This window comes from Passer montanus, unplaced genomic scaffold, assembly GCF_014805655.1.
Source record: "Passer montanus isolate IOZ18808 unplaced genomic scaffold, ASM1480565v1 scaffold1, whole genome shotgun sequence".
Classification (NCBI taxonomy): Eukaryota; Metazoa; Chordata; class Aves; order Passeriformes; family Passeridae; genus Passer; species Passer montanus.
In genome coordinates, this window is record NW_024356504.1 from 24,997,354 (window position 1) to 25,023,029 (window position 25,676).

Sequence of the window (25,676 nt, forward strand, 5' to 3'; positions counted from 1 at the left end):
ATTACTGAATGTGCATATTCAACAAATTATTGCTAATAATCAGATGTTAGTGATGGGTCTTTCCTCCACGTGTGTGTGCAGTGTTTAGGAAATCATTTTATGCTGGGCAGAAGTCACAGAAAAGGGATCAACCAAAACCCATAAATCTTTTGAAGGCACAGCGTTTGGGTTTGTTCACTTACCACCTGTGAGGCCAGGCGATGTGCAGAGGTCTTTGCTGATAGTCCAGTCCACTCAAGATATTAGAGAGGTTAAAAGTCAGACGTTGCTTATCTTCCCCTTGACAAGGATTTGTACTTTCTGGTGCTTCAGCCTGGACTGGGGCTGCTGCTGGGGAGGGCAGCCTCTCGTGCTGTGTGGTGCAGAGTCCAGGCTGGGGCTCACAAAGTCCAGACTCAGGATGTGCATCACTGGTTTTCATTACAGCTCTGCTCTCCTGCTGGCCAGGCAGCCCCTCTGACTGATAAGCATCTCCATTCCTTTTAACACCAATTACCTTTTCCAAACGGGCAAGTTTATGCTCTGGCATGAACCTGGGAGGAAAAAGAACAAACAAACAAAAAGAAAAAAATCTGTGTTGTGTTTATGTTGGATTAAAGTTTTACCTGACAACTAATTAAGTAATAGCACATTAGAAGGTAAAATATGGTCAATATTTTACATCCATCTAAACAACAACATGAATTCAGGAAGATACACTTTATTTTAGTGAATATGGCACCTGAGAAATAAAACAATGAATTCCCTAATGACACATGCATCAACAGGGAGAATAAAACTATTTACCTGCTAAAATAAAGTAATGCAAACACCTCTGGAAGAAAGAGGGCAACTCTGCCAGGAAAGTTTTGGAATTTTTGCCAGTATAACTTCTAAGATTGGTAGCAATCATTCATCCTAGTTGTAGAGGCCTTCTCGTTCTTTACAATAGCTGAAAGGAGGATGGAGCTGGGTGAGAGTCGACCTCTTCTCCCAAGGAAGAAAAAACAGATTCTCCGAGTTTAGAAATACAGATTTGGTATGGCTGAATTCCATACACATAATCCTACAATCAAGGGATGGTTTGGGTTGGAAGGGGACCTGGAAAACCATCTCATTCCAAGCCCCCTGCCTTCCACTGTCCCAGGTTTCTTCAAGCCCTGTCCAACCTGGCCTTGGACACTTTCTGGGATGGGGGAGCCACAGTTCCTCTGGACAACCTCTGCCAGGACCTCACCACACTCCAGGGAACAATTCCTTCCCAATGCTCCATCTAACTGTCCTCTCCCAGTTGAAGCCATTCCCCCTTGTCCTGTCCCCCCATCCCTTGCTCAAAGTCCTGTCCAGCTCTCCTGCAGGCCCTTGAGGCACTGGAAGGGGCACTGAGGTCTCCCTGGAGCCTTCTCTTCTCCAGGTTGCACAATCCCAATTCCTTCAGCCTTTGGTCATAGACCTAACACTGGCTGCTGGTGGCTCCTCCAAAGCACAGACACAGCCCCGTCAGGATGGACTTTTAAATATTTACACATGGGAAAAGCTGAAGCAGAAACAGGTTAAGGGATTTTTTCCTAAACTACCAAGTTGTGACTGCATTGAAAGGACTGATTTACCAACCCAAATTTAACTAAGATATTTTGAAAAATTACTGCTGTTAAGACAAATTGCTTGAGGTGTGAGAGGTCAGGCTACCTAGGCAGGCTCTATCCCCCTGCCTGTCTTTAATCTCCTGGCCAACCATCCACTCACTGCACCATTTCTGTTTCTGAACAGGTTTCCTCCTTAGTTTTCAACCCATATAAATCTGATCTGTCATTGCAGAATTCCTAATAATATTAGATAAAACTCCACCGATTTCTCTCTGGAATATACTCTTTAATATCTTTTATTTAAGACATGTGTGTGCAATCAATTCCATGGTATTTACTTGTATTACACACACAGTATTCATCATCTTGACAATTTTTAAAAGTTTTAGAACACCATTTCACTTAACAGTTTGAAAGAAAAAAAAAAGAGAGAGAGATTTATTTGATGGTTAACTTTGGAACAAGTTATCTGCATTAACTTCCATTGTTTTGGCATAAAGTAGTTCTGTATATTTTACTAACAACAGTGGAGACATGATAAAAGATGTAGGCAGAGAGCCATAAACAGCTCTTGCTGCAATCCATGGTGTTCGTGGAAAGGCATTAATTTTTGGACTTTGATTGGAAGACATCTCTGTGCTCAGCCACTTGGATTTTGCTAAATACAACCACGAATAAAACCTTGTACCTGAGGAGAACAATTTCTACGGCGGAAAGACTGTTGTAAATCATGTGTAGTATAAACTTGTCCACATGATTGGAGTGATATAATGGATATTGGAGTCCCTAACCACCAGCTAATGTTCTTTATGACACTTAAATAAATGACCTGAAAATAAACTAATAACAACACAAAGTCATCTAAACCTGTTCTTGTGCATTTCCCAGAAGCATGCTGGGAAAAGACAACGTCTAGTTAGTGCATTTTTTGTGTTTACGTTTTCTCCAGCACATTTTTGGTCCTCCAGACTCACATTAATTCTTCTTTTCTGCCACCTTCCAGAGGTATCTCTCAGTACTGGCCCAGATCTCAGACATTTAAAACATCAAGAGCTTGCAAGATTTCTTTATCACCATGATGGTTATGGAGAAACAAGGCTGGAGCAGGAGCAGACACAGGCTTGAAACACTAGTTATAAGAAAGAATGTTTTAAATTGTTGTATATTTTTTTATCATAAAGGTGGTGAAAGACTACACAGGGTGCCCAGAGAAGCTGTGGCTGCCCCTGGATCCCTGGAAGTGTCCAAGGCCAGGTGGGACAGGTCTTGGAGCAACCTGGGATAGTGGGAGTGGAAGGGAGTGGAATTAAATAATCTTTAAAGTCCTTTCTAACCCAAACTACTCCATGATTCTATAAAACCAACTAGAGAGCTACCACAGCAGAGAAGTGGGATTTCATTTTCAAGAAGGACACACATTTTTTCTCAGTCTTAGTTACAAAACACACTCAAGAAAAATGCCACAACATTCTATTTTAAATATGGGAGAAACATTTTATTATTATTACTAACTTGTTGTAATGAACTCTTGCACATGTGAAACTTTCCAGAAAAAGAATTATCATCAAAGCTTACAAATATGAACACTTTCAACAGATTCCAAAAGGTACTGTCCCTTATATTTAAAAAAAAAAAACATGGAAAATGTTTTACTTTTATGCATAACTCATATATATTTAAACACTGAAAGTTCAGAACAAACAGTGAGGACTTAGATATATAATTTTAGTATGGCAACTTGTTTTCAAATTTCTTTTATTTATTCAGATTTTTCAGGCTTTCCAACACATTGAACAGTCAATTTTAAAACTTTATGAAGGCTCTACAAAGAGTAACCCTTGAAAACTTTCCCTTTTTGCATACTAGGTCTAGATGTTTCGTTAAAAAGATAGGTTAAATATTAAACTAAGTTCATATGTAATAAAAATTCAATATCCTGAAATTCAGAGTTTCAATCTAAATATTTGCTACTGTGAGTAACAGATTTGTTAACTCACAACCTATATATTATATATTTTTCTTTTCATTTATGCCACAAAACCCCACTCCATGTACTTTTCCTTGAAGCAGAAATGTGTTTTTCCCACACACATTTCTTTTTTGTAATTTGTTGCCATGTTCAACCGTATGTGTTTATTCACTGCACTTTATTTGCCCTAATGAAAAGTTATTTATGGGAATTGGTTTCTTTTCCATGGCACCAAAAGTCACTTGGTGCACCATTTTATTAAACACAACAACAACAAAAAAAGGATGGAAGGGCCATGATGTCACTGCTCGATGAATAGAAACCACATTAGAAAGATGAACTGGAGTTCTGGTTTAGGTTAGACCAAATTACACAACTGCCTCAAGAGACTGCAAGGATGGATGGAATAAATAAATAAATTTTTTCAAAGCAATAAAAATTGCCCCTTCTGTAAATGTAGTTACATTTGGGTGTAAAGTAGGAGTTCTGAAAGTGCAATGGATTTTTTTTTTTAATATTGCAATTAAAAAGTTTAAAAATAATAGAATTATGGAATGGTCTGAGTGGGAAGGGACTTTAAGGATTATTCCATTCCAATCCTCCTGCCATGGGCAGGGACGCCTCCACTAGACCAGGTTGCTCCAAGCCATGCACACCTATTACTGACAAAGCACTGTAGAAATACCAAAGTTGTTTTTTTTTGAAAACTCAAGAATTTTGCTAGTTCTATTCTAAGAAATAAAGTAAAAAGACTAAACCAAACCAAACCAAACCACCCAGATTTTTGGGTGTCAAACAGGAACAGACAGCAACTCCATTAGTATATGCTTATATATATATCTATAATCACAAGTTTACGTTTTATCTTTAATATTATGAATCAGTTGATAACAATAAAACTGATGCTGTTTATATTTAGCTACTTCTCAAAAGACTGCAATAAATTACAAAACTGGGAGAACAGTCATAGTTAATTTTTAATTTTTTTTTTCTCTTCAACTATTGTCATATTTTGCCCTACAGCAAAAAAAATGTTGCTGAGTCTGGTCAAGTGTCCTGAAGCTGTACTACACTTCCAACCTAAAAGCTTGAAAGAAGATCCCCAATATTCAGGGAATTTGATATTAGGGTTTATTGAAGTTGTCACATACTTTCGAGGATCTAATTTCACTTTCTGATCTTCAGCAGTGGCTGTAATTCTTCATTCAGAAGAGGGAAGAGATTACTTGTCAGCAGTAATCTCTAACACAGATAATGCCATATAAATATTAGGGGCTTATAAGCATGGACAAGGATTAGGAGCAAAGAGAGAGAACAGAAAGAAAACTGAACAGAGCCAAGATTAAGCACTGGGAAGGGCATCGCAAAAGAAAATCCAAGGTCTGCGGCTCAGCTTGTCTTCCCACAGCAGAATGTGCCTTTTCCTGGGTACAATAAGCACGGTTTACACTGATTTCCCTGCTTGAAAACTGCAGGATGTAGGAATATGAAATTTTATTTGAAGTCTGGTCATTGTCTTCTCTTTCCCATGACAGAGGAGAAACTCGGGGAACCACTGAGGTTGGAGGATCCATGCAGCTGGACAGGTTGCTCAAGAGCCTCCTCCAGTCAAATTGTAACTCCCACCAAAGGTCAAGAATGCAGTTTTCAAATGCAGATATTAAATAACAACAGTATGGGAGAGAGGTGAAGCTGACCAGGACATCTTCCATCCCGGCCAGAGTGCAGAATTGGTGTGTAACTTAGACAACAGATAACCTGGGAGGGATATCACAAGGTCTGACTTATTTCTGATAAAATAGCCAAAATAATACTGTTTTAGCAACACAGCTGAATGAAACAACCCTGACACTCCAGTGGATGCCTGATTAATAACTCCCACCAAAGGTCCTGGAGAACAGAGGCTGGATCCAGACCAACCACAGGCAGTTGGCTTGGACTCAGCTTGGTCCATCTGAGTGGGGAAGGAAGATGAGAAAAGCAAGAGAGATCTCAATAATAAAGAGAGAAGAAGGCCAACATAATAAATCTCTTTCCTCAAATTGTAACTTCTACCTGTTTTTCGAATAATTTCTGAGTGAAATCCCTCAATATCCAACATCCACATTTGACACTGTCAAAAATTCCCACTTCTAATTAACATTTACACTTTTCTTTCCAATCTATTTAACTGTAATTAAACAACACTCCTATTTTTTAATGCTCAAAGATGTAATACCTGTAGGTCAATCTAAGGATGACTCAACCTGACCTCTCAACCTTCCCCTCAATGTTACACTTGAATTTCTAACATTAAGGTGCCTGTGCCAGGTGTACTCTAACACCCCAGAGGATTTTAACAAAAGTGTTCTTCAACTCTCATTCACAGAATGGCTTGGAAGGGACCTCAAAAACAAGTTCCAACACCCGTCATGTGCAGAGGCACCATGCACTACACCAGGCTGCTCCAGCCTGGCCTTGGACACTTCCAGGGATGGGGCAGCCACAGTTTCTCAGGGCAGCCAGTGTCAGTGTGTCAAAAATTATTCCCCACCCAAAATCCATGCAAAACTCTAGCCTGCAGTGAAACAGGCAAAGTGAAAGGCAAAGTTCTCTTTGACATCAAATAAGACTGAGTCTGACCCTAAATATATTATTTCTGAGTTCACGTCTTTAATTCTCTGAAGTCCTTTAATAGTGACTACAAGAGTCTCTGCAGTTATAATTTCTGTGTCCATCATTCTCCAGAAATGGAATGATGATAATTTAAGAGCTCCTCAGAAAGATGGTAATGAACTAAAATACATATTTTATAGTGCAGGTGAAAATAACTTATGTGTTTTTTTGTGCAAGATATGAATACATGGATTAATTAATAGTTCAGGAAAAAAAGGTAATTTTCTCTATAATTAAATACTATGATCATGTAGATCTGCTGCATCAACACCACAAAGTAACTTTTGGAGCTCTAAGAGTCCTCTTGATAACAATTGCCAGAAATTTAGAAATTGTTGACTCAAGTTCTACATTAGCAGAAGTTCAAAATAATAAATTGCACTTTGGGGAAAAGAAGTTAGGCTTCTGAGAATTGCAAGGTTTTTAAGGCTCTTTAGGATTTTAAAGGATTGGTCATGTTCATTAGTGTTTCCTTAAAAAGAAAAACAAACAAACAAACCTAACTGAGCTCTCAAGTGCTTATTTAGAGAATGCAAATTTCACAGAGTTCTACCCAATACAGTATCTCCTCTTGCTAAACACAACTGGAAATGGGTGTTTGAAAACTGGTACCACACCTGATTTTTTTTTTCCTTTTAATTAAACTAAACCCAGGATCCTATAACATATAATTTCCTGGTTTTTGGAACTACTTTTAATCAGGATATAGGGGATGAATGTCCCCTTTAACTAGGCTGCTTCGCAACATACACAATGCAGAAGGGAGTGCTAGCATAACACTTCAATAGTTAAGTGACTTTATGAGAAAAATACTTCCAAATGTTTCCTAAAACCTTCCAAACCGCACCAAAGAACATTATCGTAATATTATGTTTCCCCATGGCCTCCAATATTTAGGCTTGCTATTCTCGAAATGATACTTGGATGAAAAATACAAGTTTATGTAATGTATAAATTGTTCCTAGAAGTAAAGTTGCCTTTAAAATTACTCTGTATAGATGTCAGATATTTTACATTTTCAATAGTCTTTGTGTATTAATTGGAGAAATGGCCTGCTGGTGCTTTGGGCAGCACAGGAATAATCTGTATTTCAGAACTGAGCAGTCACCCTGTGATCTTATTCCTAGCAAACACTGAAAACAATAACTGTCCTAACCGATTACATATCATGTTACCCTTAATAGATATCCATATTTCTTGCACAGTATACATAATCCACATAAACTGTACACCATATATCAATACCATATTCCAGCGAATCCACCATCAAAGAGTTCGTTTATAGTAGGTTTTCATTTGACTCGGGGTTGTAACGTTCTGTGCAATCATAAGCAAACCATTTCAGGGATTTTGTCAGCAAGCTGCTTTTTGGCAGATTATTGGCAGTACATATTGGCAGCAAACTAGTGCAACTAAGCCCTTCTTATAACTTACAGGTAAATAATGATTTTAATAAATTTATGTAAAATGTTCCACTTGCTTACATCTGGTTTTGATAATTCACTCGCCTGTGCAAATGCAAATGTCTGCGTGTTTCTCAGGAAAACACATACTTCACCTGAACTATTTAAGGATTTCTCAGGTACCCCAAGAAATAAATAAGCAATGAAGCCTGCTTTCACAAGAAAAAAGCTAGGGAAACTAATTAAAAATAATAATTGTATGTACACCAAAATTTAAACCACACTTCGTCAATAATACAATATTCAAATGGTAAGAAAAATGCATTTTTTGCCTGTTGTGGAGCTATCCCAGCCACAGGGCATTCCAGTAAACTGGCTCTGCCCCTCAGGACCTGCTAATGCAGAGACTTTGACCTCCATTTGAAAATGTGTTACTACATTAATTTGCATTTTGGTTTTGCACTACAACTGAAGTTTAAATGTGTAGCATTGTATCTCAACCAGGCAGTGTGGACTAGAGGAATTTCCAAGTTCTAATCCCAGCTTTGACAAGTCCCAATCTCATTCACCAGAAGTCTTCAGTTTTGCTCTGAAAGGATGAGGTTTTTGTCACAAAGCTCTAAAAATATTAATACTATTAGCAGCAGTGTCCTTACAGGGGGAAAAACCCCACAAACCCTTGGACTCCCTTCTGGTGCAAATCAGGATGATGGTGATGCTGATCTATGATCCCTGATCATCTGGCTTTCAGCATTTGGGTGCCAGAAAAATCCTGGGGAGCCACAGTCCCTGGGAATTCTGTAAAATGCTGGTGGCCCATCATGGAGCTACCTGTGACATTAAAAACTGCCCACACCCGCTCTGCTTGTGGATACATTTCAAAGTTATATTATATAACTGCTTTGAATGGGGTCTGTAATGAACAGGCACCAATTAATTAAGCATCAGATTTTACCTGTGCACAGTTCAGCCTAGAACTTGCTGTTTTCTCAGTGTTTATTCACTCACAGATTCAGCAGTTTAGGATTTTGTAAGTCTAGGCAACGTGGTTAAAACACCCTCAACAAATTCTTGTTGAGATCTATTGGACACGCTGCTACAACTTGATGTTTCTATAGTGGACTTGCTTTTAATTTGATCTGTTTCAAGGATTCAGTATCCTTCCAGAACATTGGAAACCTAAGGGCATATATTTGTATTGTTTAAAGGCAGGAAATTCTGTGAACTGAAATGAGAACATATCCCTTTTGCCTTTATGGACTTTTGTTATTTTCTTTTCCTTTTGGGGTTTTTAGAAACAAAACCAGTGAAAGCTGAAAGTTTGAACAATAGAAAATTACTTTCAAGGGGGAAAAAAGTAAAATACCAAGTATACTTTTATAACTTTATTCATACACTTTGTATATATGTAAATTGCACTTATCCAAGCATCAGAAAATACCATTCACAGCAGGGCCTTATATTGCAGCAGGATCATACTGGTTTTGTCATAAAAGACTGTGGACTTGGCTGTTTTATTCCTTTACTACCTTGTATTAACTTGTACCCCACTGACTTCATGACAGAGCTGACTTGTTTCATGCTAACCACAGAACTAGGGCAATCACATTCCTATTGTAGGGAGGGAAACTACCAATCTTTGTAGCTTTTTAACTCCTTGGCCAAAGAATCCCACAACCTTCCTTTAACTGATGCAAAAAAAGTAGGTCTGAATTCTGGGATAGGAAATGAGAACTGGTGGAAGATGAACAGGGACATATAACCTGCTGAAATTAAGAGTTGGGCAGATACTGCCTTTTAGGACAACTGCAGCAGCAAATTTTCCTACATGAGTTCTGTACTGCTTAGGGAAGGACTGGAGGCAGAGTGGCTGCATTAGCAGGGAGACCTGATGCCAGCAGGATGCCTCAGTCCCAGGGCAGTGCTGCACAAACACATCCTTGCTGCTTCTGGTGCTCAAACCAGCTCCGTATCTTTATTGCACACAATGAATTACACTGCACTACTTTATAAGAAGAGGGTCATAGGTTATAGCCATGGTTATGGCTCTCTGGAACACTCCTGCCTTGTGACAGAGTGCAGAGAGCCAACTAAGTCTGCAAAAAGAAAAAAAAACAAAAGTTGCTGGAGGACAGCTCGTGTGCCACAAGCTCAAGTGCAGCCATTTCAGCAAGAGCTGAACACTTTCCCAGCAGTGTTCCTCACGAGCTGACTGCTCCTATCAGCCAGCCTAGCAGCTAAATATAAATTACAGAGGGATGCAAAGCCTGAGAGAGACTTTTGACACCCGAGACTCAGCTTGGCCACTGGATCTCTCCTAGCTAGTGTTTCTTCACTTGTTAATCCCTCTTCCTGGGCAGCAGCAATTATGGCTCTGGTGAACTGCAGGACTTGGGTTTATTTGCTTTCATTTGGCACAGCGCTTCGTGCCCAGCTCCTCTGCCCTGGGAGGTTACAACAGCTAAAGCAGGGATCACAATGGGACACCATCAGTCATCAGAATAAACAGCTCAGCTGCTTCAGGGGAGTCAAAGAGGAGAATGAATCTCACTAAGAGATTTGAAAGAGCATGAGGAAGTGGCTTCACATGAAGTGCTTACAATGATGGCTTCCAAAGGAACTTTCCTGACCATCAGCCCTGGGGAATAAAGAGCTGCAGGGTGCTCATGTTCATCCATGGACCTGACTTTGATATAAAACTAACAGGATCCATAACTACCAGGTGCAACCCTTCTGTGCTCTTTCCTGCAGACGTGGGTGATGAAGAGAAAGGCTTGGCTACCACCCAGACATCACAGGGCCCATCACCTCCCTGATGGTAAAAGCAGGGATTCTGAACCTAGCACCTATGAAATCCACCATTATCCCAACTGTTCTTCCCCCTAAAACATTCTCTCCCATTCATTAGCCTACACTAATTCAACAGTTTTGCCCAAATACTCCAAGAACACCTTTATACTTCGAAACATTGCACTATACAGATGGTAAAATCATACACTCAACATGCATATGCACAACCAACCACAAGCCAATAGTTTACAGGTCCTGTATACCTTATTTTAAATTCTTCTGAAAAGGTAGTTAAAGATTCTTAGGGCAAAAATGACGACTAAGTTCATGAACTGCACAGAAAATTGGCTGCGACACCACTTATTAAAAGTTATGATAACTAGAAGGTCCAAGTAAAAGGAGCAGATGCACTGTTTGCTAGGCTGTAGCTGCAGACAGAATTTTTGGTGCCGAGATCAAAAGAACAAGGTGTTCATATAAATGGCATTTTATTTTGATCCTATTATTCTATATGAGCTCGAAGAGAGATCAAAGGAAAAAGCACCCAGGTTTCACTATTAACACTTAACATAACCCCAGTTGGAAAATCCTTTCCAGATTGTTAGTGCAATTTAAAGCCCAGCATATTTTTGTTGCTCTGTTAGGTTAATACACCTGAAGGCATGGGTTTGATTCCTGGATCACCTTTTCCATTGTGGAAAATTGCTTCTGTTACAAATAATTTCAGTTATTTTCATTTTTATGGCAGCAAAGACACCCTAGCTTTGGGGAATGCCCTGGTCTGGGTTGTACCCTCTGTCGTGGAGAGCCAGGCTGCCCTGAAGTGGTGACAATATATTACAGGCTGTGCACGACAGTCAGGAAATCCAACACCATTGGAGTGAAGTACTAAAGTGTGGTTCAGCCCCTGCCAAAGCATACCAGCTTCCACTCAGAATGTAAACAAACCTAATGGGCCTTTCAAATATCTAAAAGTTCCTCCTGATAGCTGGCAGGAATTAATGTGCTTTAATACGTTGTATTGCTTATTATGACATTATCCAGGACTACTACTATTAATTAATGGTTCTATTGCTGCTTTTAGCAACCAGTGGTGTTATATAAAGAAAAACTAATAACATATTGTATTTCCTGCAAAGCTGAAGTATGGTAATAAATTTTAATATTCGTGCTTTGAATGAAAGCTTCTCATTGATGATTCAGTAACTTAGGGCAGATATTTCAGCATTTCCTTTCCACTGAATTTCTCTGACTTCTAAGACTGCAGAAATCTGCAGGTATCACTTATCAGACTAACCTTGGAAAAATCAGCAATCAAGGAAAAAAAGAAGTGCATATGTCCTTCTCTGCCTTGCCACCCCCTCCTCACTTCCTATTAAAGCACTTGTGTTACAAAGTCATTCCAAAGTTTATTTTAAATGCCAAAAAGTGGGCACTAATCCCACTGGAGCTGGCTCAGCTACGGCCCACCATCTTGAACACACTCATTTTATCCAAATCTGTTCCAAGGAGGGGGTTTTGGGTGGTTGTTGTGGGGTTGAGCTTTATTTTTGACTTAATAACAGCAGATTGTCAGAGGTGAAGAGATGGAAATGACTTTGGGAACTTGCAGAGTCAACATTAAATACCCGCAGGTGAGCTGTGGCCTGGAGTGAACACAACAATTATGGGTTAAACGAGATAAAAACGTGTCACGCACAATCAGAACATGTTCATGTTACCCACAGCAGCCAGCTGGCTATAAATCCAAGAAGTAAGCTGGAAGGCTTTGGAGTTTCAATGAATGAACACGGATATAAAGGGAAGAACAGTGGTTTGTCGCCATATGAATGGCTTTTAACTGAAAAGAGTGCATTGCTTTCACAAGGGTTTGCCAAAACAGCAACCTTGTTGACATGAGGAAAAGAATAAGGATGATGATTGGGACATTCCATATATTTATATTTTCTATTTTCTTTTGAGGCAGAGGAGTCTGATTCAGCACGCCTGAACAATTAAGACATGGCTTTACATACAGGTGTTCCAGTGAATAGGGACACAAGTTCTTTGACAATACCTCTGCAGCTGATGATCCATCAACAGGATTAGGCTGCTAATTCATTCCAGATTCAAATCACATGAGCTGAGCTGTGAGAAGCAATGGACTATTTTTCTTTCCACATTTCTAGCTCCAAGTAATTGTAGGCTATAACCTTCTGTACTCTGCATATGCATTACTGAACCTATGGTCAGCAACTCTTCCTGTGCACAGATCCACCACACCTGAGGCTGCTAAAACAACACCTTCCTGGCAGGCACAGAGGATAAGAAAGGCCTTTCTGAGACACTCTTATTTTTTATTTAATAAAGCTGAATAGCAGAACCTCCTGGATTACAGACCCAAGAAATGCCCTAGCAGATTTTCATAAATGGATGAGCCTGACTGACTTGGGGTGGTTGTGTGCAGGGCCAGGAGTTGGACTTCAATGACACTTGTGGGTCTTTTGATGACCCTTGTGGGTCTTTCCAACTCAGGATATTATTCAGTGACTTTCCAGAACTCTAATTATCCCACTTGAATATTTTGGGATCTTAGCAAGATAAACTCTTGCTCTTTCTCTACCTAAGGCAGATGCAACTCCCTTCTAAATCCAAAAACAGAGCTCTGGCTCTTACTAACTCAAATATGAGCTACACTTTAAAGGCTTAAAGTAACTTTACACTCATAATCTCTATTAATATTAATTTATATGTTCTATAAATTAAATCTATATCTATATCTATATCTATATCTATATATCTATATATATATATGTTTTTACAAAACTTTTCTGATGTTTAAAAGTGGGTGTAAGCTCCTGGGTTTGATGTACTCACTATTGACAGAATCAGATGCAAACTGTAGGAAGGCTGATAACAGCTTTGCCCCCCAAAACCTTTCTCCTGTGTCTCTGGGCTGACTGAATGGGAACTGAGAGGGGAAAGAACAAAGATTTGCTGTTCTTTACAGTCACGCAACGAAAGTGTAGGTTAAGCACAGGAAGTATTTGCAGATTCCAGATATTCTGTGGACCTTTGTTGCTTTTTCCTTGCATTCAGATCTAATCTGAGCCCCTGCACAGTGCTGGACTTTCATGTTCTGAGGTCTTCACTAATAGAAAACCCAACCCACTGTGACAGGGCAAAGTGGACTCAAGAACTGCAGCTCTATGTAGGCATTTATTCATGTTAATGCATTAAGGAAAAAATGCTTTAACAAGAAGAGAAGGCTTAAAATCATACAAATAAATAAATTAATAAACAAATTTAATACATACTTATAGTACAGCAAGCCAACAGACTGCAAAGATATCATTCTATCTTTTACAAAAAAGTTTGGATTGACAGTTTGATGTACCACATCAAATATAACAACATTGTGTGATCTTTAAGCTCAGGGGTTTAAAAATACTAAGTGTTTCTTTTTTGTTCTGATACCAAATATGTCTATACCTCCAACTGATTCAAGTCACCACTAATAACCACTGGGATATTTTTAGGAGGCTCTTCAAACAGAAGGGTAGTATTTTCACTACCATCTTGAACACAATAAATTGTGTTTGGTTCTTTAGCTTCAATCAAGCATCAATTTTGGATTATTTGTCTCAAGTCAGAATTCTTAAAATCGCCTTCTTTTTTTTAAAGAAGCAACTTCTGAGGGAAGAAAAATCCTCTCCACAATTTGAGTGCAATCAGCTCTTCTCACATAATTGGCTCTGATTTGAAGGTGAGGTTCATGATCACATATATTTAAGGAGGGCTATATGATTAATTTAAGAGGTACCCCACCAGTACTTTCACATGAATAAGCATAAAGAATAAGCATAAAGCATATTTTCATTATGCTGCTGTATCACCTTTGATTCTCACAATCGTGTTTGTACTAATATTCTGCCTTTTTGCAGGAGAAGGGCTCATAGCAGGATGGGCAACTTACATTTGTAAATCAGTGAGACCTGGCATTGAATATAATTACAAATATGAAGAGGCAAATATCAGGCTGTCAGATATTCAGAAGAATTTTATGCCAAAAAATTGTTAGGGAATTTTCAGCTCTCACAAGAGTGTCCAGCTAATTCTTGATGGATCATCAATACCTTTGACTGCTTTCTGGGAGCAGATTCCTCTCTTTCCTTTACTGTTCTTTGTGAAGAAAAGGGAAGATGGAACTCTCACCAGAAAATGAGAAAAACATTAACCTCTAAGTCCCTCAGATTTTGGTAAACAGTGAGATCACTGGAAATCTTCACTTCTGCATATGAATTAGAGGAGAATAATGGGACTGAGCAAAAAGTCATGGACTATGTTCATCAATATGTGCTTTTTATGTAAACTAGATTGTTAATTGAAAACCCATCTTCAGAGTCTTTTTAGAGGAAATCACCTTAAAATTAATCAAAGTCCTGTTTTGTTGTTGCTTTTTTTTTAATAGGGTTTGTGCTCCCTTGGATGCTTAGAAAATTGCTTGGAGCAGAGACTGGAGCCAGAGGCTTTGGGGTTTGTGTTTCAGAGCCCATTTTTGTGGGGCTGGGGAGGCTCAGCCTGGAGAAAAGGAGGCTCAGGGGGAACCTCCTGGCTCTGCACAACTCCCTGACAGCACAGGGCAGCCAGGTGGGTCAGGCTCTGCTCCCAAACAAAAACTGAAAGGATGAGAGGAGCTGTGGATATTTGGGAAAATTTCTTCACTGAAAGGAGCTCACCAGTCACTGCAGTAGGTCACAGTCCCCAAAACAACAGAATTTCAGCTCCCTTTTCTGTCTGGTCATCACCATGCCCTCAGTTTTCAACCATTTATTTTCCCATTTATCCCTGGCTTTCCCTGTTTTCCATCTCTACTAAAGCTGTGAGGCACACAAAACAAAGTCTTCATGTAAAATTTTGGGTGTTTTTTTTTTAAAATATACTTCCCCTTAAAATATTTCTTACTTCTTCAGTGCCTAGCAGTGACTCATTAAAAAAATAACCTCATAGTAGTAACACAGTGATAGATATCAAAGGTGAAAATTTGCCATTATTTTGCACTAAAACAGATTGAACACATCTTCAAACAGCATAGAGAGGAAAGGGCTGTATTTGTCTACAGATGTATTTTCTTAACATTTTTTTTCATCACTTTACTTCAGCAAGAATGACCAGCTTAAATTTTTCAGTGTCTTCAAGGACCTTATTTCATGAATTTGTATAAAAGGCAGAAAAGTATATATAAATGTTTTAAAAGCAGCCAGGAGTTTTTGTGGAAACAGTGCCATTAGATTTAAAATACCAAACACTCAAATTACTTCTGACACATTTGATCTGAGTCACTTTTGAATTTGCACCTACAAACAATAAAAAACACTGGTTCTGAAAGAGACTGATTATTTCCTTTGCAATATTTTACCACAGAGAAGCTATTCTCCCTTTCCCCCAGGTCTGACAACCATTCAGATACCCTGGGTTTGTTGCACACTAAACCAGAAATACGATCTCTACTTGGAAACTCCCCTCAAAAATAGTTTCTTCTGTCAATTCTCAGTAACTGCCTTCAATAACAAGCGTGGCTATTGAACCCTGAAAGTATCAATGCTCAGTCATCTTCCTGAGCTTACACATCACAGCTGCAGGGAATAAAAATCCTGAAAGACCACGATCTCTCCCCATCGTTTGGATGTTTCTCATAACCCTGTGTGATATTTAACTGGCACTGCTTTCTCGTCCTTCACTTCCAAAGGGATGAATCACAGACTCAGTTCTTCCAGGAACCAACCACTTGAGCTGTTCTCTGCACTTCCTCCAGCTCTTCCTCAACTGCAGCCAGCCCTTGGATTGACCCCACCTTTAATAAATGTTTAGCTGGAGAGTCTCAGCTAAAATGTGCATGAAGGCTCCTGGGAATGACTAACCAACACCTAAAACCCAGATTTATAACAGAGAACTTCCCAGAGCCTCCCACAGCCAGTGGGATTTGTTCAGAGGCTGGAGGGAAGAAGAGTCACTGTGGGAAGTCAGATTTCTTCACTTTCTTATTCAATAATAATACAACATGTTTTCTGTAAACTGCTCTGAGTTATACACAGGATGTTAAAAACAGATTAATGCAAACTTAGAGGGTAATCAGGTACCTCTCATTATAATTAACTGTTAATTTTAAGTTACAACTTGCAGAAAAATAAATAAGCAAGCCCAAAAAGAGGCCTCGAGTTCCCTATTGATAAATTTATATCCAGATGCTTAGAGTGGAAAGTGACAAAATTCACTTCCTGAGTTAACTTCATCAAGGGAAAAAAAAAAAATAAAATTGGAAATTCAGTGTTCAGTGTCTGGGAGTCAACAGGAACACAGCATTTTTGGAATCAGTGGAAAGGGCTGAAGTTACATCCAAGGAAAATGCTACAAATCAAAAAATCCTTAAACATGACAAAGAATTCTCAAAACAGAAAACCACCTTGGAGTCTTTTTCTGGAATTTCCAAACCACAGTTGGTCTCAATGATCTTTTAGGGCTTTTCCAAGCCAAATGACTTTGTGATTCACCCATCCAAGCTGTGACATCAGTCAGAAGTGGCTTCAGTGCCAGCACTAAGTACCATCATCTAATGGCCAAGAGATGCAGAAAGCCTCCTTGTCTCTCCACCTCCAGTCCCAGTTTTTCACCTACTGCTATTTTCAGCAGTCCCTTGGCTTCTCTGTCCCAAAAAGGTGGTTATTTTGCCCTTATGCCAAGATCAGTGATACCTGATCTACTTCTGCGGCTTCCTGATTTTACTGCAGCACAACCAACAGAACAGTAAAACACATATTTTACAGAGCAACACATTAAAAAAATCTGGTTTTCTCCTAATAAAAGGTTTCTCTTAGGTATAGTGATTACAAAGAGTAATAGATACTATTTTTAATATTCTGGAATGTCGTCCTTTAACTCAAAGTAGTCCCAGAATTATTTGCCATTAGTTATCCTATACAATTCAGAACCTGTGTCTAACTTGGAAATTAGGTACTTTTACCCTTGAGTTTTACAATATACTAAACAGTCTAAGTACCTTTTCACAGGAAGTATATAGAGTTATTTGTTGATTCAGTAATGGAATCATCAAGCTAACGGTCTTCCATTCCTGAAGTTCCCAAGTTCTCGTGAAATAATAAAAATTCACCAAGGCAGCAGCAAGAAAGCAAGTGGACACTTCTCCACAGCGTCTCGACAATAAACAGCAGAATTGTGATACTCCACCGGAATGTTCCAAACCTAAATTGAATGGCAGCATGATTGCTGTGGTTCCAGTTATGTTAATTAGGCTGGATTCATGGTTCATTGAGGCTGCAATTATGCTGCAAAGAAATGCTGCAAGCATCCCATCCTCCTGCAGTCTGCTGAGTGTGCTCCCATTCCTCTTGGGGCAAAATAGACTTTCTGAAGGGATTTATACACTGGAGTCACATTTGCACTTAGACCACATGCTTGGTGAAGATGCAATTAGATGACCATGTTTTGCAACTTTCTTCTATTCCAGATTTAATAGGAAAAATAGCTTTCCAAGTTCCTTGGCCATTTTTTAAGCATGCTTTACTTTGCCAATTTGCATACTAAGCATACAAATTATAAGCCTTATTAGCCCCATTTCAACCGTAGGGTAAGTGAAGAGGGGGAACAGTTTTACCCAAAGTTATGCAGCTCTTCAGTGAAAAGAGAACTGAAGTAGCTCCCACCTACTTACAGTTAATGGTTGGACTCGAAGATCCTGGAAGGCTTTTCCAAATGAACTGTTTTCTATCATTCTTTTAATGACATTTCCTGACTTACAACTCTAGATAGGACAGCCCCCACACCGAAAATGCAAAACCTTCTACTGGAAAAGTGATTTAAAAGAGAGAGGGAAGTGGGCATTATAGTCTAAAACAACTGAGAGAAGACACAGGATGAGCCAAATTTGTTTGCCTGCAATGAGAAGGAAATAGTTTAACATGGCAGCAGCTCCTTCCCTGGATGGGAAAGGTGTGTTGGCCATCAAAAAGGAGTTTTCAAGCTACCTAGTTTTTACTGGGTTGAAGAGGCACCAACAGAGGAAGATGATTTTTCAAGCAAGTAATCGGTCTGGGGTTTTTTTAGGAATAGATCTACTTTTAAAACCAACCTCTTCAGAGAAATATATTTTCAATGCTATTCTTCTCAAAGAAGGATGATGTGGGATCAGGTGCCTAAACTGAATTCCAAATAACCAAGTACCCTCAGAGTCTAATTTCCAGCTTCACAATGGACTCAAGCACTTAGAAGTTCAAGTCTCATTAAAAACCAACCACGCTTAAGCCCTTAAATTTTTTTATTCCTTTTTCTTTTAAATTTAAGCAGATCTCAAAAAAAAAATTTGATACCAGCCACTTCAAAGCTGGCTCCCCGAATTCAGGGATGATTGAGTTTCCATAATACAATTATGGTAGGAACAGAGCTGGATTGAAAGCAAGGTTCAACTTTCAAACAACATCCCCAAAACAGTTGCAGATGATGTGAATTTCAGCTTTCTGATCCTCAGGTGACACGGGGATGATTGGTATTAGTGAGATACACATTAGAAAGGGAAGGCAATGCCCTAACTAGAAATAACCATCTTTTCCACAGATGGATGGACATCCATAACAATTTAATCTAACGAGACATTGAGCTTACATGCCCATTTCAAAAATCATAACGGCACTTGTCTGGCAGGTTTGTTCCTCGATGCTTCATTCAATGACTGTTCCATTCTTTTGTTGTTTTTTTTTTTTTAACTACCACAGCTCTTTTTTTCCAGATTTAATCTACCAGCACTTCTCACCCAGACCACAGCTTCAATTAATACCAATTTGAGCCTTAACACAAGGAATTCATGCATTGACTGAGCTCTGGATCTGGCTTTTAAAATGAGTTCTGCAATGTTCCTAAAATGAGGAACCTAAACCAGTTTGACACTGAAATTAGTCACTACACAAACAGAAATCTAAAAGCACATCAGGAATAATATTTAACAGACACTAAATAATATCAGATTGAGAAATAATTGTACTTTATGTGAGAGCATGATAAGAAATCTGTTTTCTGATATATTATTAGCCCAGTGGATCTGACTTGCAATTTACTCTGCCTACTTAGGCTGGAGTTTAAATACAACACAAAAAACTACGTCAAGTCTCAGAGACAGAAACACTCCAAAAGTTTTATTACTCTCACTTGAAAGCATTACCATGGGTAGGAGGAAAACTAAATATTAAATATGCCATTAACAGGAAAATTATTTCAAATCAGTGAAGCATGACAAGACCCAAGTATACTGTTTCTCAATTTCTTTTTCCTTGATGTACACTGTGGAGACAGTAAGGTAGTAAATAGCCAGGGTTCAAACACAGGACATAAACTATATGAAACTAGGAACAGCGTAAATCTCAAGAACAGCTCCAAACTCTGAAGAAAATTAGAGAAGAGCCTAATGTGAATTCATTATTGACTTCTCAACAAGATTTTCTTTTCTTAAAAGTAGGCAAAGCTGCTAAACTCTTAAATTCTATTAACTTTAAAGTTGCACTTACCAAATCTGCTCCCAAACCAAAGCCAACAGCTACTTCATTATTTTGTCTCATAAGCCAAGCAGTAAACTAATACTGTAAAACATAAACTCGATATTTTATTTAACTAAAAGATGGTCTCATGCCTAATGAATGCCTGCTGCTCACCAACTGAAAAGTTATGGAATATAATTAAAAACCTTTTACCAGTTCATGAGGCAGGCAACACTCACCTTGGCCATCCAGGCTAACAACCTGTCCTTACTGGTGCTCTGTAATTGGGAGGAAGCATGAACTGGTCCCCAAAGGAAGAGGCAGGCTCAGAGGTGCATTAAGAACCCAGTTCCTAGAGCCCCTCTCACCACAAATACTCAGGTTTTATTAAGTTTAGTCTGACATTTTGGTCCAGTTGACAGGTATCAACACCCCCTGACTCCAGCAGAGCAATCCTGACAGCACAGCTTTACCTCTAAGGCTCATCCTCCCTTGACAACTCCAAGAATGATTCCTCTGCTACCTGCAGTGATTTATGGAGAAGGTTTTCAAACGTCCTGTGCTTCACCATCTCTGCTGAAGGAAGATGGGCCATGGAGGTGATTACATCTTCACACCATAGATCATCCATTACTGACAGCTTTTCTATTTCTCAACTTGAAAAAAACCCCAGCCCTTGTCTACATGTGGATACATAACACATTTGAAATGTGTAAGGCGAATATAAAGACTGAGGGTTTAAACCCTCAGTTTATCAGCTCTACAGGCCCAATTTTGCAATCAGCTAAACCTACAGTACATTTTCATCAAGTGCTGCAAATCAGCAAAATATTAAATGAATCTTGAAAAAATGATTATGAATCCACAGTTCTGTTTGACTGTATAATTCTATTTAAGATTAAAATTACTATCATAAAAAGGCCACTTTCTGAATGTAATTCCACAAAAACATCATCACAAAAGCTTTTACTGCTATTTATGTCAGAATGTATTTTAAACAGTTCTAATCATTTACCTTTGTGGACACTTAATTAAAATTACAAAACCAATTTTAATCTGTAGTCCAATTAATATGCAAATATATGCAAATGTGGTAAATCAAGGTGGTGATTAAGTTAAGGACACTCTATTTCATGTCTGCTTTAAGTGTGAAAACAAACAATCTTTTTTGTAATTGTACTGATGGATTGTGATGTTTATAGGGTTAGTATGGGGTACAAATGTTTATGCATCAACATTATGCCAAAACAAAGATTTTATACTCTGGAGTGATTTAGCATCCAGCATACATTCAGATGTAACAAAGTCATTTTGCAGTCATCTTGTGAATTAGAATAAGGTCAAAGCAAAGTTAAATTTCTATGTCATCCATTTGTATGGCTATTTAAAATTCAACAATCACTTTCTGATGTGTTAGGTAAGAGCCAAGAAGTCTCAAGAATGGCATATTATCACCCTTTATCATTTAGTGTTCATAATACACTGGTTTATCTTTGATACTATTACAGAAATAGTTCTCCCATTAAGGTGCAAAGATATTCATCCTTTTTAACCCTTTTTCCTCCATAAGTTCCAATTCTTCAATCCGCAGCCAAAGGTTGCTCCACCAGTGGGGGTTTCTCTACAGATATGCACTGTATTCTCTAAGAACTGGCAAAGAACCCATTTTTGCAGCAGTTTTTCACCCCTTCCTTCTCCACGCTGCTGATTTAGACAGGTTGATGCTCCCTCTCACTTGTCCATAGAAAAATCTATCCGTTGCTCTGTGTGGGAATAAATCTGAATTCCTCCATTTAGAGCAACTACACCCTTGGACTGAACTAACTGATTTCCTCTGCCAAGAAAATAATGATACTGGTAAAAGCAATATTTAATTTTACAGCTTATTTGAGTTCATAAAAGAGCACATCTTCCCCTACATATTCTCGGGAGTCGCCAAATGTTTGGAAATACACTTACTGCAAAAGGACAGTGTTCACATCATGTCTTACTGAGATACTGTATAAAACCCAACATTATCCCTCTCCTTACAGCTTCATCTCCATTAAATACAACAATTGGAAAAGAGTTCAAAAAACTTTTCAATGTTGCTTTTACTAATGTGCTTCATTTCCCTTTTTCTTTGGATGATTATGCCCAGAATAGTTTACAAGATTAAACTGAGGTAATATTAAAATATTTTTTACTCTAAATATTTTATGCTTCTCCTTTAGTATTGTCACCACAGGACATGAGAATATGAAATTTAGCTCCACTCAGTAAAGCTTCTTTTAAAAACCACAGGTCTCTTAATGACCACAAAATATTTATAAACTATTAAAGATATTTTAGCATTTTTAACAAGGGATAGGGACACATGATATTTTTGTAGTAACAGACCTCATAAAGTTGCATTTGGGATGCAAATCTTGGAATGTACAGCCATTCCTATCATTAGGTTCCTTTGAAAAACAGGACTAACATATTTATGTGTTTTCTGATCTAACAGACACCAACAAAGCACCATAAAACTCACCTCTCAGAGGTGCTCAAAAGATCTTTTAGCATGTAGTACTCAGTTTAAAAAAACCCAACCAGCTCCTCCTCCTTTGCACTGGGCACTCATGAAAGAGCTGCTTTCACCAAAAATCGCAAAGATTTACATTAGGAACTAGAAACAGGAAGGACCTTATAATACCCTCTTCCATCTCAACAGCTCCTCACCATGAAGGACCTGTGTCTGGTTTCCACCATTTTTGGATGTGTTTTTCAGAGGAAAGAAAATTGGTTTCCACAGAGAAGAGAAGCAAGAGCAGGGGGATAGAGTGGGAGACACAGCCAGCGATGCAGCTGGACCTGACTCCAAACAAGTAAGATGGATCTGGGAATTGTGGATTGGTTTTGATGGAGAGCCAATGGAAGCTTGAAAGGTGAAGATCTGAAGGAAAAGACTTGCACCCAGGCCAACCATGAGCCTCAATACTCCACTATTTAATTATATGTCTATTACTGCAATTCCAGTCCCAGCTCTGGAATCAATGGACATGGGATCACAGAGCAGGGTCTGAGCCAAAGGGAAACTCACCCAATGACTATGTCCTGCCGTGGTGGCCACCTCACCACACAGCTGCACAGCTCTCTGCCTTGAGTAGAGGCATTTCTTAAATCAACTTCACACTGTCCTGCATGGATGAAAATCAGCATAATGATCCAGGCAGCTCCTCAAGCTGCCTTTTGACACACACACTTCAGACCTCTGAAGGGCTTTTCTGGGCTCTAAAGATTGTGCGTTCACACTCCTGGCTGGTTCTTGTGGTGCAGAAGGAGTAAGACCTTTGCCAGGTGGTTAAACACAGGAGGACAGGGTCACACAGCGCCCAAATGCACTCTCAGCTGAATGTGAAGAAGGTTCTGCATTAGCGCTGCCAGAGACAACTCCATCCATTCTTTGAGCCTGAAATCAAACATTGAGGTATCAAATATGCCAGCAGAGTTCACAGAACTGCTGATGCTTCAGCTGGAGCTTATTTTTCAGTGGGAGATAAAAGGTGATTCTCTGTACTAGGGATCATCACAGGATAAATTCGTTGTAGCCGACTGCACTGATACAATAGCGCTGCCAACGCGTGGTGAAACTTAATCCTTCTGAAGACACACGAGCTTCTTTTAAGTTCCAAACCTTTACCATTGAAAAACATCCTACTACTGTGTATTCAGGAGTACTTTTCTCTCAGCTGCTCTTCTCATCCTTTTCACTACTTGTATTTATTTAAATGGAGCCCTGATTTAAACCAGACCTGTAAATAACTCATTGCTCTTGGTCATTCTCTATTTAACCACTGAGATTTTTGATACTCCCAGATATAAGCCATTCTTCTTGTGATGATTCAGACAGCAGTTTTCATACATATTTGAAAACTCAGACACCATCTTGCTACAAGGACAGAGTGGCATTCCACCTCCAAATGTAGCTCCAGAGGTAAATCACACATACAAGAAAATCAAAACAAATGCGGCGACATCTCATGAAGGAACAGGAATACTACAAAGAAAATAATCTAAATCTCTAAAAGCAATACCTCCACGCAGCTTACCTTTAAAACTCTACTCTGTAAACAAAGTTTTCTTTTAAAAGTTAAAGGTGTACAGAAAATTAAAAAAAAAACAACAAAAAACAACTGAGAGGATTTTTTCTCTTTTTTATGGTCTTAATGTAGAGCATGCTTAGATCATGCTTCTACACATTAGAAATTCAGGTCTTGTCTGTCCTGGGAGGATGATTGGTGACTGGGGAGCTGGAGTGAAATGACCACATTATCACAAGGAAAAAAAATGTGAAAATTGAGTAACTTAGTGCAGAGCTGCTCTTTGTTGAGCTTTGCATTGGGTTTGCTTTATTAACCAGTGTTGATCTTGTTCAGCCAATAAATAAAACCAAGTCAGATGACAGATTTGCCTCTTTGTCTCACTACCCTTTACAGTCAAAGTGCAGAATATGAAAATGAACTTGCTTTAACACACATTGGTCTTCCCTACGTGTGTTTGGATGCAAACAGCCTAAACATGTTACAGCCTTCAATATAAAAAAAAAAAAATCAGTGAAAATATGAAAAAGAAATGAGTATCATAAAATAAAAAACTTCTCTCTAAGTTTCCTTTATGCATTACAGGGCAACAGAAATCACAGACCCTGTGTGAAAAAAAAGGAAAAAAAATCACTTTTTTTTCTGCTGGCTCTTTTTCAAGTCTCCTCTCACATTTGAGGTACAATCCTCCTGTAAAGAGGATTTTTGACTGAGTGTCTTAAAAGAGGACTCTCATTTACCTATTATTCAATACTGATTTAAATTACTAGGTTTCTTAAGTTTCTGACCTCCTGTATTTTATGATGTATTTAAAACACTTTGACTCTTTTGAACCATTTAATTAACTAGATAATAACTGCACATTTGTCCTACTTGCCATTCACCAAAGTTAAGTTTCAACATTACTTCTGAAACTATCCTGCAAGCCTGTCATTCACCAGCTTTTATTTCAAATTACAGAGGGCAAAAAATTGTCCTTGATTATTCCTATGATATTGATGACACCAACACACTGCATGGGAAAAACTGAGAAAGGAATTTGCCATTTTTTAAGTCTATGGATAGCGTTTTGTGGCTGGAAGAAGAAATCAGATTCTCAAATTATATAAATTGCTATCACTGGCTTACAGGGAACCACAGATGTTTAGGTCAGATGAAAATCTTGTGCACAAACCATGGCTGCCCAAAGAAACCACTCAGAAACAATCTCTGTGTCTTCTGTACCCAAATACCACACAGGGGAGAGATCACAGTAGTGAGGAAACAAAGATCTCTGAGCTGTATAAAAAAAAAAAATACAAAAATACGTCTGTATTAAGCCCAACATTATACTGTTATTTTGGCTACAAGATTTATGGCACAGTTGCTACCCAGCTAAGGCAAATCATAAATGCTGCATCTACTTGGCAATTTGGCTTCATCAATAAAATGGAGTCTCTGTCAGAATCAGATGCTTAATTTTCAGGATCAAGGAATCCATGTCATAACAGTGTTAAAAGTGTTAAAACACTTTCATGTGCTTAATGAACTCACCCCAGTTGTGCTGGAAATGGCCTTTAGGTCTGCATTGCAAATGCCCCATTTTCTGGTAGTATTTTAAAAAATTTTAAAAATAACTGTGTACTGGACACAGCAGTGCCCATAACACAAACCTTTATTTGGAGAACATGACTGCCTTTCTGAGACTGACCTGAGCAGGTGTAGGAGCA

At 38.7% G+C, this 25,676-nt stretch overlaps 1 protein-coding gene across 16 annotated transcripts in view; it reads right to left on the reverse strand.

The window, feature by feature from the left end:
- GTDC1 (glycosyltransferase like domain containing 1) overlaps positions 1–25,676 on the reverse strand; it is a 200,190-nt gene that overhangs the window by 63,141 nt on the left and 111,373 nt on the right. For all 16 annotated transcript variants that reach the window (XR_005627468.1, XR_005627498.1, XM_039708943.1 and 13 more), the window contains one exon: positions 183–533. Coding sequence is in view for 14 of the 16 variants with exons in the window: in XM_039708943.1 (XP_039564877.1) it covers positions 183–533 (351 nt within the window). In the remaining 2 variants the exon portion in view is untranslated. The remainder of the gene's footprint in view (positions 1–182; positions 534–25,676) is intronic.